At 40.3% G+C, this 15,569-nt stretch overlaps 1 protein-coding gene across 1 annotated transcript in view; it reads left to right on the plus strand.

Annotated features, from left to right (window-relative positions):
- Positions 1-7,850: 7,850 nt before the first annotated feature.
- The window catches only part of LOC132543363 (uncharacterized), a 35,952-nt gene continuing 28,233 nt past the window's right edge, over positions 7,851-15,569 (plus strand). The window contains exons 1-10 of the mRNA XM_060206854.1: positions 7,851-7,909; positions 8,171-8,341; positions 8,486-8,587; positions 8,780-8,838; positions 9,257-9,432; positions 10,366-10,569; positions 11,217-11,364; positions 13,090-13,242; positions 13,522-13,597; positions 15,484-15,564. Of these exons, the coding sequence (XP_060062837.1) occupies positions 7,870-7,909; positions 8,171-8,341; positions 8,486-8,587; positions 8,780-8,838; positions 9,257-9,432; positions 10,366-10,569; positions 11,217-11,364; positions 13,090-13,242; positions 13,522-13,597; positions 15,484-15,564 (1,210 nt within the window). The 5' untranslated portion in view covers positions 7,851-7,869. The remainder of the gene's footprint in view (positions 7,910-8,170; positions 8,342-8,485; positions 8,588-8,779; positions 8,839-9,256; positions 9,433-10,365; positions 10,570-11,216; positions 11,365-13,089; positions 13,243-13,521; positions 13,598-15,483; positions 15,565-15,569) is intronic.

Here is a 15,569-nt window from a genome sequence, read left to right on the forward strand (position 1 = left end):
GTTTCCTTTTATTTAACACAATAGTCAAGGTGTACGATTTTACTCGTGATCGTATAAAGGACATTTTTATATAACCGGTTCATTTTAGGAGAGCTTTTAAGTGTGTTATTTTACACCCCTTGTCAAACTTACACAATAGTTGCCATGCATTGTTTTATGTCCCTTGTCTAGAGTTTTGGTGTATTTTTCCACAATGTATTGATATATAAAAGAAACAATATTCCTGCATATCAGAATGTGCAATCTACATATCATTAGAGTTATATACATTGTATCATAACTATGTAACAGAGATATGATTCTGGACATGATAGTGTTTAGTATTGAGTTATATTATTCCATGTTTGTAAAGAATTTAGAACACCTGTTAACTCCTGTTTAGATGCCACAGATTGAGATACCAAGTTAATAAGGTATCAAGTGTTACAAACAATGGCTCATTATTTTGCTCAATTCTACAAAATCGCTTGTAGCCTTTTATGACAAGCAATATTAATGTTTTTCATTGTTGTACTTCGATTAACAATAATCAGGCATGTTACAAAGAGAGATAAAGAACTTTATTTACATATCTTTTAACCTCTTTTATTTTGTATGTTCATCTACTGAAGCTATTAATCTTATAATTTTGTAATAAAATGAAGTCATTATATCAGTGTTGTTGTACAATGTTTTTTGTTGATGTAGATATAAGTAACACCAGTGGTATATATCACCCATTCCCATCTTCTTCTGGCAATTTATTGTCAAAGTATTTCTCACTGTAACAGAGACGAGAGAAGGGGACCTTAATTATAGCTTTATACAGTTTGACTTTGTTGGAACAAGCATCCTGAAAGTTCTTTATGGAAAGGGTCAAAACTGTCAAAGTGACAATACTTAAAGACTTGTGTCCAACTTTAGATGTCAAAGAGACACAATTAGGCTTCTCACAGGACATTGTTGGAAGTCAAAGTGACAATATTAAAGACTTGTGTCCAACTTTAGATGTCAAAGAGACACAATTAGACTTCTCACAAGAACATTGTTAGAGGTCAAAGTTAAAATATTAAAGACTTGTGTCCAAATTTAGATGTCAAAGAGATACAATTAGGCTTCTCACAAGAACATTGTTAGAGGTCAAAGTTACAATATTAAAGACTTGTGTCCAACTTAAGATGTCAAAGAGACACAATTAGGCTTCTCACAGGACATTGTTAGAGGTCAAAGTTACAATATTAAAGACTTGTGTCCAAATTTAGATGTCAAAGAGATACAATTAGGCTCGTCGACGGAGCATTGTTGGAGGGTCAAAATATCAAAGTTATAAGATGCCTGTGTGACAAGTTTATATATCAGGTACAACCCTCCACTGAGTCACGGAGACTTACATCATTATCATCATAATCATCATCATCATCATCATCATCATCATCAACATCATCATCTTCACTGAAGGATTGGTTGGAGGTCAAAGGCTACAAGATGATCTTGTGTTAGTTTCAGAAACACATTGTTGTCTGGGAAGCATTGTTGGAGATATACTCTTTATTGAAGCATTGAAGTTTATCAGTGAAATGTTGAAGACTTGATCAGCTACCCATTACAGGTCATTGAGTTCATCACAGAAACACTGTTTTAGAACCAATCAGCTGTCTCATAACAACAGAGGTGAAGAGACGGTACTGACATATTAAAGTATCTTAATAGAAGCTCTGAATTAATGCAACAAGGGAAAAATATGAACGAAGGAAAGGGATACAGTAGAACGCTTTTTAAAATGTACCAGTAGTATATGGTGTTTCCAAAGGGAAAGCAATACACACTTTATAGACAACATTCACCATATAAATCTTGTTCAATCCAAATAAGTAGTGTCATTCTTAGATGAAACCCAATTCAATTGAAGAACTTGACAACATCTTCCTTACTCAATTGATACATGATGTTAACTCCCCAATTAATTCAGCAATGTACAACAAAAAAAACCAAGGCATTTGTGAGAGTGGCAAAGTTAGTTTCCTTGGGTTGTCCAATAAACTGTTGATAATCTTACTACCAAACTCTACAAAGGTCAATCAAAACTTCATAAGTCAAATTTGATATGACCCTTAATTCTGTCTAGATTGAAAGTCATTGTAATGAAGATGTACTTTATTTTCTCTGCTGACTGACAACTTTTATCTCTGTGATGGATGATCAACCTTATCTGTCTCCATCCCTTGGAGAACTGACAACCTTCTCCTCTCCATCCCTTGGAGAACTGACAACCTTCTCCTGTTGGTATCCCTTCTCTGTCTCCATCCCTTGGAGAACTGACAACCTTCTCCTGTTGGTATCCCTTCTCTGTCTCCATCCCTTGGAGCACTGACAACCTTCTCCTGCTGGTATCCCTTCTCTGTCTCCATCCCTTGGAGCACTGACAACCTTCTCCTGTTGGTATCCCTTCTCTGTCTCCATCCCTTGGAGAACTGACAACCTTCTCCTGTTGGTATCCTTTCTCTGTCTCCGTCCCTTGGAGAACTGACAACATTCTCCTGCTGGTATCCCTTCTCTGTCTCCATCCCTTGGAGCACTGACAACCTTCTCCTGTTGGTATCCCTTCTCTGTCTACATCCCTTGGAGAACTGACATCCTTCTCCTGTTGGTATCCCTTCTCTGTCTCCATCCCTTGGAGAACTGACAACCTTCTCCTGCTGGTATCCCTTCTCTGTCTACATCCCTCGGAGCACTGACATCCTTCTCTGTGGCCAGCCCTTGGAGAACTGACAACCTTCTACTGTTGATATCCTTTCTCTGTCTCCATCCCTTGGAGAACTGACAACCTTCTCCTGCTGGTATCCCTTCTCTGTCTCCATCCCTTGGAGCACTGACAACCTTCTCTGTCTCCATCCCTTGGAGCACTGACAACCTTCTCTGTCTCCATCTCTGTCTCCATCCCTTGGAGCACTGACAACCTGTTGGTACCTTCTCTGTCTCCATCCCTTGGAGAACTGACAACCTTCTCCTGTTGGTACCCCTTCTCTGTCTCCATCCCTTGGAGACACTGACTTGGAGCACTGACATCCTTCTCCTGTTGGTATCCCTTCTCTGTCTCCGTCCCTTGGAGAACTGACAACCTTCTCCTGCTAGTATCCCTTCTCTGTCTCCATCCCTTGGAGAACTGACAACCTTCTCCTGTTGGTATCCCTTCTCTGTCTCCGTCCCTTGGAGAACTGACAACCTTCTCCTGTTGGTATCCCTTCTCTGTCTCCATCCCTTGGAGAACTGACAACCTTCTCCTGTTGGTATCCCTTCTCTGTCTCCATCCCTTGGAGCACTGACAACCTTCTCTGTCTCCATCCCTTGGAGAACTGACAACCTTCTCCTGTTGGTATCCCTTCTCTGTCTCCATCCCTTGGAGAACTGACATCCTTCTCCTGTTGGTATCCCTTCTCTGTCTCCATCCCTTGGAGAACTGACAACCTTCTCCTGTTGGTATCCCTTCTCTGTCTCCATCCCTTGGAGCACTGACAACCTTCTCCTGTTGGTATCCCTTCTCTGTCTCCATCCCTTGGAGAACTGACAACCTTCTCCTGTTGGTATCCCTTCTCTGTCTCCGTCCCTTGGAGAACTGACAACCTTCTCCTGCTAGTATCCCTTCTCTGTCTCCGTCCCTTGGAGCACTGACATCCTTCTCCTGTTGGTATCCCTTCTCTGTCTCCATCCCTTGGAGCACTGACAACCTTCTCTGTCTCCATCCCTTGGAGCACTGACAACCTTCTCTGTCTCCATCCCTTGGAGAACTGACAACCTTCTCTGTCTCCATCCCTTGGAGAACTGACAACCTTCTCCTGTTGGTATCCCTTCTCTGTCTCCATCCCTTGGAGAACTGACAACCTTCTCCTGTTGGTATCCCTTCTCTGTCTCCATCCCTTGGAGCACTGACAACCTTCTCTGTCTCCATCTCTTGGAGAACTGACAACCTTCTCTGTCTCCATCCCTTGGAGAACTGACAACCTTCTCCTGTTGGTATCCCTTCTCTGTCTCCATCCCTTGGAGAACTGACAACCTTCTCCTGTTGGTATCCCTTCTCTGTCTCCATCCCTTGGAGAACTGACAACCTTCTCCTGTTGGTATCCCTTCTCTGTCTCCATCCCTTGGAGCACTGACAACCTTCTCTGTCTCCATCCCTTGGAGAACTGACAACCTTCTCCTGCTGGTATCCCTTCTCTGTCTCCATCCCTTGGAGAACTGACAACCTTCTCCTGTTGGTATCCCTTCTCTGTCTCCATCCCCATCCCTTGGAGAACTGACAACCTTCTCCTGTTGGTATCCCTTCTCTGTCTCCATCCCTTGGAGAACTGACACCCTTCTCTGTCTCCATCCCTTGGAGAACTGACAACCTTCTCCTGTTGGTATCCCTTCTCTGTCTCCATCCCTTGGAGCACTGACAACCTTCTCCTGTTGGTATCCCTTCTCTGTCTCCATCCCTTGGAGAACTGACAACCTTCTCCTGTTGGTATCCCTTCTCTGTCTCCATCCCTTGGAGCACTGACAACCTTCTCCTGTTGGTATCCCTTCTCTCCATCCCTTGGAGAGAACTGACTGACAACCTTCTCCTGAACTGGTATCCCTTCTCTGTCGACAACCTTCTCCTGTTGGTATCCCTTCTCTGTCTCCATCCCTTGGAGAACTGACAACCTTCTCCTGTTCGTATCCCTTCTAAGTCTCCGTCCCTTGGAGAACTGACAACCTTCTCCTGTTGGTATCCCTTCTCTGTCTCCATCCCTTGGAGCTGGTATCCTTTCTCTGTCTCCATCCCTTGGAGAACTGACAACCTTCTCCTGTTGGTATCCCTTCTCTGTCTCCATCCCTTGGAGAACTGACAACCTTCTCCTGTTGGTATCCCTTCTCTGTCTACATCCCTTGGAGAACTGACATCCTTCTCCTGTTGGTATCCCTTCTCTGTCTCCATCCCTTGGAGAACTGACAACCTTCTCCTGTTGGTATCCCTTCTCTGTCTCCGTCCCTTGGAGAACTGACAACCTTCTCCTGTTGGTGACAACCTTCTCCTGTTGGTATCCCTTCTCTGTCTCCATCCCTTGGAGAACTGACAACCTTCTCTGTCTCCATCCCTTGGAGAACTGACAACCTTCTCCAGTTGGTATCCCTTCTCTGTCTCCATCCCTTGGAGAACTGACAACCTTCTCCTGTTCGTATCCTTTCTCTGTCTCCATCCCTTGGAGAACTGACAACCTTCTCCTGTTGGTATCCTTTCTCTGTCTCCGTCCCTTGGAGCACTGACAACCTTCTCTGTCTCCATCCCTTGGAGAACTGACAACGTTCTCTGTCTCCATCCCTTGGAGAACTGATAACCTTCTCCTGTTGGTATCCCTTCTCTATCTCCATCCCTTGGAGAACTGACAACCTTCTCTTACTGGTATCCTTTCTCTGTCTTCATCCCTTGGAACACTGACAACCTTCTCCTGCTGGTATCCCTTCTCTGTCTCCATCCCTTGGAGCACTGACAACCTGTTGGTATCTCCTGTTGGTATCCCTTCTCTGTCTCCATCCCTTGGAGAACTGACAACCTTCTCCTGCTGGTATCCCTTCTCTGTCTCCATCCCTTGGAGAACTGACAACCTTCTCCTGTTGGTATCCCTTCTCTGTCTCCATCCCTTGGAGAACTGACAACCTTCTCAGTCTCCGTCTCTTGGAGAACTGACAACCTTCTCTGTCTCCATCCCTTGGAGCACTGACATCCTTCTCTGTCTCCATCCCTTGGAGAACTGACAACCTTCTCCTGTTGGTATCCCTTCTCTGTCTCCGTCCCTTGGAGAACTGACAACCTTCTCCTGAACGGATCACAACTAGGTCTCCCTCCCTTGGAGAACTGACAACCTTCTCCTGTTGGTATCCCTTCTCTGTCTCCATCCCTTGGAGAACTGACAACCTTCTCCTGTTGGTATCCCTTCTCTGTCTCCGTCCCTTGGAGAACTGACACCTTCAGATGGTACTCCCTTCCACGGTCTCCATCCCTTGGAGTAGCCACTGCAAATTGTCCTCTGTTTGTGGTCCATCATCCGTCCCACTGTCATTTGTCTGTCATCCATCGTCCTTCTTGAAACTATTCTTGTTATCGCTATTTATTGATAAGCACTGGGTGAATCTTTCTCAAATTCCCGATCTAGATCCTCTTGGTTCTTATTTATGCACTTACCTGACCTGCCCAAGAACTATCACAATTTTAATGCAGTATTTTTCAGTTGTTTTTTTATTTTATTTTTTTTTTTAATTTTACAATTTTACTAGAAAGTAACATCACATAGGAGACATAAATATGTTGTTAATAATTCGGTCCCTTATCAAACTCCAACAATTTACATCACAAATTTTAAACAGTGAAGAATAAAGACGTCGTATTTTTCCGGAATTCGAAACCAGACACTGCTCTGTATTAGATTCCCAGGGATTCAAAATGGCGTACAAACAGGTAGTTGTTACCAACTGGAGTATTTTTAAAAAGCATTTTTCAAATTCTTAAGCGAACATGACAGCGGAGTTTACTAAATATTTAAATGAAATGCCCACACTAGTCCATTTAGCTCGGTCGTTACGATCTGATTATCAGAGAATAATGCTGTTTGTGTGCATAGTAACGTTTTACTTGACATCGGTTTGTTTACATTTTGATTTCCACTGACCCGCTTAATATATATACATCAAATGAGTGGACCTGTTTACAACGGGTTATATACCACGTTATGTTTCATAAAAAAATACCTTCACCTCTACATTCTAACTATTGTTTCAAAGTACCTATGACACCCTAAACTGCTACAGGCATCAATGGGTGTTCACTCATGCGTGGCCATGTAAGATGAAGGGCTTGATCTGTCGTTATAATGTCAGGTGATGAGCTGTCTAGTAATCGCCTTAGGGTACTGGTTTGTTTTAGTCTTACTTTATTACAACATGGCGACAGGTAAAAGTGAAGACATACATTCTGAGCAGGAAGGACCCTCCTTAAGACATGGAGGTGTTGACAATAGAACATTTAAGTCTGAACACCTAAAATCTGTAAGTCCGAAAAAATGATGACATATTAAACATTATTAAGATTTTTAAATTGATGTAGAACCATGTTATTGTGAAGTGTGACATTGTGATCGGGACACATGTGAATGTTACCTTAACTGGCTACTTCGGTATTGATATTGTGAAGCATCATAATAACGAAAATCATATTGATATTTACAAAATCTGTTTTTGTAAACAGGGCATTTAGAGGCATGACCTATGTTTGAAATGAAAATTAATGTTAAATGTATGTTGTTTACAAGTTCAACAATTAACAAAGTTTTGTTATGATGCTGCTAACACAAAACTGTTTTGGATGTTGGAGGAAAACCCACATGAAAAATCAGCATACCATCAGTGGGGAAACAGCTACCTCATAGACATGATACCCCTACTGCCTGAGTGTGACTTTATTTACTTTTTTTAACAGGGTTTACATCCACTATTTCGCGTATCGGTCTTTCAGCATGACTAAAACCCATGCTCATTGCGAAAATGGTCTGAAGCTCATGCTTGATTGCACAAGTCATTAAAGTCAGATGGTTGGCGCATTAGCAGTCACAGCTACTGGGGCAATGACCTCATAAAAATATCTTATGTCTTGTTTTAGAATATACCTGTAATGTAGATATGTGGACTGCCCTTGTTATATGAGTATGGTCAGTAACTATAAAGTGCATTGTATATATATATAGTATTAACATCGGTTGTTTTATCACTGAACTGACTGAAAATCAAACCAATACAGTGAAAAATGATGCAAACAAAATGTTGATTTGATTGACATTTTCCACACAGGGTCACCCTGACTTTGAGCATGACCATCTAATGGGAGGAGAGCTGGACCCTGGGATGCTCGAATCTAACAGTAAGTTTTAGTCATTAATGTTACCTAATGTGCAAAACAATCTATTAATTTTTTCAATAAGTCATCAAGGCTGCTTTTACTTCTATAACAATTTTCTTATAAAAATTATGAAGTCTTGTGGTTTTTAAGTAAATTAATCTAGGGATGAAAATCTGCTTGAAAGTGCTGCTTCAGAGATGTGATATTATGCCAGGATGAGACATTTTTTAATGTACCAGTTCTCTTTCAGGAAATCTAATAATGTTTAAAAATTATTTTCAGATGTAGAAGTTGTCATTTGGCAGAGAGATCGTAAGGGAATTCATGTTAATTTGGAGGGTAATGGACAGGAGGCTGAGGCATCTGATTTATTTGAAATTGTTAAAGAGCACCGAAAACTGCCTGACTTTGTGGATAACATCTTCTCCATCTGGATGGTCTCCCCTTTGCTAGGTCAGTGTGGCATTGGTTTATCAGTCTCAAATCGAACTGGTATTTTCTAGATTTTTGAAAATTTTTTGTTAAAACTAAACTCAGATACTATAAGTTTGTGACACCATTTTCTGGCCATATGATGTTAATTTTTGTTTCTTTCAGAGTTGCGACTGAAGCTTTCTCACAAAGCATTTGAATTTGCACAGCTATGGGATGAGTTCTGCAGCATGTACACAGATGCAAAAACAGATGAAGTGTCTCGTGGTAAGCTTAGTAACAGCTCTTAATGAGTTAATAGATTACTTTTATGAAAGCTAAAAGCAGTCAGATCTGTAAAGCAAAGTGAGTTATCTTTGTAGTGATATTGTATAAATGACAGAGTTTCAAAGATTGTGATGGCTTAAGTCTACAAATGAAAACAAAATAGAATGATAACAATTAGAATTTTTTGTCCAGATGAACCAGTGGTGATGTTCCAGAGGAATGTGTTCCTGTCCTTGAAGGAAGAAAAGAAGGTAATTCCTTCCTTCTGCTATCCATGTTCACCAAGTTCTATCACCTGTAGTTACACATATTTTAGAACAACCTCTCAACTAGAGAGGAATTTAGTGGAAATAGTGTTCTTTTGATGAAATTATATGGAAACCATTTTTATCAAAGAGAAATTTTTGGCATACTCTTTTGTTTCCAATCAATAATTTTATATCATTATTCTTTCCATCACAGGGAAATCTCAGAATATTTCTCACCAATGAAAGGCAGGACATTTTCAGTTTATTAGTGTTTGTACACAGCAGTACAAAGACCAGTAGTCTTATTATATATATTGAGTATTTGTAAATAGAAGATGGCTTTATTTGGTCATAATGACCTTGTTCTTATCATCTTATCACTGACCTGAAACTTGACAGAGTATCGATTGTTCCCTTTCAGTACTGGCAGCTGGCCACAGAGGATGTCTTGCTGCTCCTATACCATGAGGCTAAATTCAATGTAATAGACGGCCGCTACATTGTGTCCGAGCAAGACTATGACATCTTGGCAGGAATACAGGCTCTTATAGAGAAAGGACTGTATAACAGTACTAAACACACACCAGAATCCTACAAGTAAGTCCTGATGCTGAAACAGTTACAAACATACTTCAGAATCCTACAAGTAAGTCCTTAGACTGAAACAGTTACAAACACACACCAGAATCCTACAAGTAAGTCCTGATGCTGAAACAGTTACAAACATACTTCAGAATCCAATATCCTAAATGTAAAGTCCTGTAAACTGGGGTCAGTAACACTCACATCAGAATCCTACCTGTTCAGTCCTGTAGACGGGGACAGTAACAAACACACACTAGAATCCTACATGTAAGTCCTGAGACTGAAACAGTTACAAACATACACCAGAATCCTTAATGTAAAGTCCTGTAGACTGGGACAGTAACAAACACACACCAGAATCCTACATGTTAAGTCCGGAAGACTGGGACAGTTACACACACACACACCAGAATTCTACCTGTTCAGTCCTGTAGACTGGGACAGTAACAAACACACAACAGAATCCTACATGTTAAGTCCGGTAGACTGGGACAGTTACACACACACCAGAATCCTACCTGTTATGTCCTGTAGACTGGGACGGTAACAAACACACACCAGAATCCTTCATGTAAAGTTCTAAAGACTGGAACAGAAATGCATTACTCAATAATCCTATATGTAAGTTCTAAAGACTTTAAACAGTTAAAAAATAACCCACCAGAATCCTATATTCAGTATGTAGTGTTTTATTATAGGGTTGTAATCCAAGGCAGATAAGTGTGTAAGTAGTAACTATAAATTATTATATACCATTCCAGATCATCATTAATTCCTGTTATAATAATATTGTGTCATTTGTGATATGTTTCCCTATTAAAGAGAAGTCTCATGTTAAGTTTGATTCTATAGGAAATAAGCCTATACCTTTAGTTCACCTCTGTAGATTACAGAGTATCAGTACTTGTTATGACAAGAGTTTGTTATTGTTGTAATATCTTTCAGAGGTAATACCAACAAATACTACCCAGTTCATATCTACAAACCCAAGAAATCCTTGATTGAATCTTTACGAAAGACACAAAGGAAGTACAATGAGCTCCACCTAGAGGGGGTTCATCAGCATGCTTCCAACAACATCGGGGATGAGGATCGCACTCAGCTGTATCTTCGTTATCTTGATATCTGCTCCAGTTACCCCTTCTATGGGTAAGTGTCTTTGTACCATCACCTTCCTCAGTACATAAATTTCTACCTGTACATTTGCTCCAGTTACCCCTTTCAATGGTGTCTGACTCATCACCTCCTTAAGTAGGTAGATATGATTTTCTATTTGTAATTTAAATATATTGTTTTAGCACAAACAGATAAAAAGCTGTATTTTCACAAGCTTTCAAATTTTCTCTTTCCTTTATTAAGAAAAGAGTGCAAATGACTAAGTTTTGAGAGCTTTTAACTATTCAGGGAGTGAGCGAAAGTGAGTGAAGTCAGTGGTCAAATTGTCGGGACAGATTTTCATCTTGATAGCAAATTAATACTGCAGGTAGTCTGAGGTCGGTTTGGTGTTTCATTTATTCTACCCCAATATCTCTTTCATCATGACTAATATTGTGACAGATTCACTTTATGAGGACTTTGTGGACTTTGTGAGACGCCAATAAGTTGAAATGAAAAGAAATGTTACGTTTACTTGTACATGTAATAGACGCCCTCAATATTAGCAGTTTCGGTGTTGATCTTTGGACCAGACAGATACTTCAGCATTAATGTGTCGTCAGCCTGCTATAAAGAAATGTGTTATGTTCTAGTGCTGTCAGTAATCTGTGTTCACCTGGGATGTAACTTGATGATTGCAGGAGTGCTTTCTTTGAGGCAGTACTACAGAAACCATCTGGCAAATTCAGCACCATGATGACCAATATATTCTCATTAGGTTTTCCTGAGATGGATGTACTGGTGGCAATCAACACAGAAGGAATTTGTGTCATACACCAGGAACTCAAGGTATCAGGGTCACATCTATACAAGGGGGGATTTGTGGTATACATAAAGAACACTAGGTAACAGGGTCACATCTATACAGAGGGAATTTGTGTCCTACACCAGGAACACTAGGTAACAAGGTCACATCTATACAGAGGGAATTTGTGGTTTACACCAGGAACACAAGGTAACAGGGTCACATCTATACAGAGGGAATTTGTGGTAAACATTAGGAACACTAGGTGTCAGGGTCACATCTATACAGAGGGAATTTGTGGTATACACCAGGAACACTAGGTAACAGGGTCACATCTATACAGTGGGAATTTGTGGTATACACCTAGAACACTAGGTAACAGGGTCACATCTATACAGAGGGAAGTTGTGGTTTACACCAGGAACACGAGGTAACAGGGTCACATCTATACAGAGGGAATTTGTGGTATACACCAGGAACACTAGGTAACAGGGTCAAATCTATACAGAGGGAATTCGTGGTAAACACCAGGAACTCTAGGTGTCAGGGTTACATCTATACTGAGGGAATTTGTGGTATACACCAGGAACACAAGGTAACAGGGTCATATCTATACAGAGGGAATTTGTGGTATACACCAGGAACACTAGGTAACAGGGTCAAATCTATACAGAGGGAATTCGTGGTATACACCAGGAACTCTAGGTGTCAGGGTTACATCTATACAGAGGTAATTTGTGGTATACACCAGGAACACAAGGTAACAGGGTCATATCTATACAGAGGGAAGTTGTGGTATACACCAGGAACACTAGGTAACAGGGTCACATCTATACAGAGGGAATTTGTGGTATACACCAGGAACACTAGGTAACAGGGTCAAATCTATACAGAGGGAAGTTGTGGTATACACCAGGAACACTAGGTAACAGGGTCAAATCTATACAGAGGGAATTTGTGGTATACACCAGGAACACTAGGTAACAGGGTCAAATCTATACAGAGGGAATTCGTGGTAAACACCAGGAACTGTAGGTGTCAGGGTTACATCTATACTGAGGGAATTTGTGGTATACACCAGGAACACAAGGTAACAGGGTCATATCTATACAGAGGGAATTTGTGGTATACACCAGGAACACTAGGTAACAGGGTCATATCTATACAGAGGGAATTTGTGGTAAACACCAGGAACTCTAGGTGTCAGGGTTACATCTATACTGAGGGAATTTGTGGTATACACCAGGAACACAAGGTAACAGGGTCATATCTATACAGAGGGAATTTGTGGTATACACCAGGAACAGAGGGAATTTGTGGTATACACCAGGAACAGAGGGAATTTGTGGTATACACCAGGAACACTAGGTAACAGGGTCACATCTATACAGAGGGAATCTGTGTCATACACCAGTAATGTCATTGTCCTTATATGGGAGAAACTTTTTGTAACTTTACCTTTTTGCTTTTTGTTTATATTACTTGATGTATTGATCCATTACTAAAATAACGAGAATGCCAAGGAAAAAAAAGATGAAAAAAAGAGCATTTTGGAGGGAAAAATCCAGAATTAGACAGGAAAACTCAGGATAATGCTCACTACAGTAGAAAGTTCTATGAAGATCAAGTGTAGATATAAAATGGCGCCTAATGGATTCAGGTACATACGCCCTTAGACATGGTGTTTTCACCTAACCATATAAGGTGATTATCTGAACTGCCATTCTTATGGACAAAGAAATGTACATTTACTGTAATTATACTTTCAGACTGTTATTCTGGCCATACCATATGAACAGCTGTCTTGGGACCTGGATCTCAATGAAGATGAACCTGACAAACTACCAGCCTTACTGGTACAATTTATAGTGAAAGAAGAGGATGAAACCATCACCAAAGTCCTGCAAATCTACTCACGACAGGTAGAGATTTTATACAGTTAAATGAGTTCCTCTCAGTCTTATAGTATAATGTAGAATACATAATAATGACACTGATACACTATATTTTGATACAATGTATTTCAAGGTTCAGTAATATTTCAAATTAAAAAGTACCTTAAATATTTTTGTGTTCAATCATGCCTGGCCCTCTGGACCTCTTAATTCCTTCTTATGATAGGAAGGTAAAATTACCGGATAAACTGTTCAAGGATTGCATCAGTACTGATTTCTGATGAGAATTTTAATTGTTTATTTCAGGCCAAGTTAATGGATGCCTTGGTTGAGACGTGTGTCAAGAGAAAACACCATGAAGGATATGACTCATCCAAACATGGTTTGTGTAATTTCATAGTGAATGACTCCAGGGTCAATCTCGAACACTTGTCAGATGTCTGGCTCAAGAGTCAGTCTGAAAAACTTGTTAGATGTCTTGCTCAAGAGTCAGTCTGAAGACTTGTCAGATGTCCGACTCAAGAGTCAGTCTGAAAAACTTGTCAGATGACTTGCTCAAGAGTCAGTCTGAAGACTTGTCAGATGTCTGACTCAAGAGTCAGTCTGAAAAACTTGTCAGATGACTTGCTCAAGAGTCAGTCTGAAGACTTGTCAGATGTCCGACTCAAGAGTCAGTCTGAAAAACTTGTCAGATGACTTGCTCAAGAGTCAGTCTGAAGACTTGTCAGATGTCTGACTCAAGAGTCAGTCTGAAAAACTTGTCAGATGACTTGCTCAAGAGTCAGTCTGAAGACTTGTCAGATGTCCAACTCAAGAGTCAGTCTGAAAAACTTGTCAGATGACTTGCTCAAGAGTCAGTCTGAAGACTTGTCAGATGTCTGACTCAAGAGTCAGTCTGAAGACTTGTCAGATGTCCGACTCAAGAGTCAGTCTGAAAAACTTGTCAGATGACTTGCTCAAGAGTCAGTCTGAAGACTTGTCAGATGTCTGACTCAAGAGTCAGTCTGAAAAACTTGTCAGATGACTTGCTCAAGAGTCAGTCTGAAGACTTGTCAGATGTCCGACTCAAGAGTCAGTCTGAAAAACTTGTCAGATGACTTGCTCAAGAGTCAGTCTGAAGACTTGTCAGATGTCTGACTCAAGAGTCAGTCTGAAAAACTTGTCAGATGACTTGCTCAAGAGTCAGTCTGAAGACTTGTCAGATGTCTGACTCAAGAGTCAGTCTGAAAAACTTGTCAGATGACTTGCTCAAGAGTCAGTCTGAAAATCTTGTTAGATAAGGCCTGGCTCCAGAATCAGTTTGAAAATCTGGTTCTAATGCCAGTCTGAAAAAATTGTAAGGGTAACAATTGTGGCGATGAATAATGTAATGATTTGATGAAAAACATATAAATGAATTATTATTATTGACATTGTTTATTTTGTATCCTGTTCAAAACTGTGATGTAGAAACCCTAATATATATTGATGGAAGTACAGAAAACAGATTGAGACTGCCTCTATGGATCAGTGCCTGTTCCTTTTTTATTTTCTTTCTTGATGTTTCGATATATCTCATTCCTGCATTTATTCACCTCACCTGATGACACTGATATCAAAACTCAAGAGAAATCAGAAAAGCACAGTTATGTAGTGTTGTCAAAATTGCACGTAAACACAGCGGTTTTTCAACAATGCTAAAGCTAATGTTCCATTATGAATTAACATACGTTATGTGTACATGGTCAGGTATTTGGGTCTACCTCTATGATTAGCAGGTGGATGTTCAATGTTACAGTATGCGATAGAAAAGAATTACTGGAAAGATTGATCATTTTGATTTTCACAATTTTCTGATTAAAACTGACAAGTTCATTGTGGTCTGTCGTAGGCAAATACTATACTAGATAAATATAAACTTTATTTATTTTACAACAATTGCAAAACACGTTATGTCAGCTTGTACTAATCACTCTTGTTGGCCCGGATGTAAGCAAGCAAGGGGCCTTATTGTGGGAGGAAACCGGAGTACCCGGGGAAAACCCACGTGGTTGAGCAGGTGATCCCCATACCTTTTGATGTCTGTTCCGGGAATCAAACCCTGGTTGGCTAGGTGAAAGGCGAGTGCGTTACCACTGCGCCACCCGACCACACAATACTATACTACAGTGTATATGGAATTGTAACTATTCCAGTCTAGAAGTATGTGAAATGTTCAATATTGAAGTGTTTGGTAACTTGCTTATATGTGGAATAGGTACAATACTGATAAACCATTTCTGTTTACAGAGAACTTCTCTAGAGGAATTACCAACCAGATGGGGAAAATGTGCTTAAGTACGTACACTCTTGAAGGACAGGCTTGTGACTGAAAG

This window comes from Ylistrum balloti, unplaced genomic scaffold, assembly GCF_031769215.1.
Source record: "Ylistrum balloti isolate Yb309-2 unplaced genomic scaffold, AGI_CSIRO_Ybal_v1 Utg369754, whole genome shotgun sequence".
Lineage (NCBI taxonomy): Eukaryota > Metazoa > Mollusca > Bivalvia > Pectinida > Pectinidae > Ylistrum > Ylistrum balloti.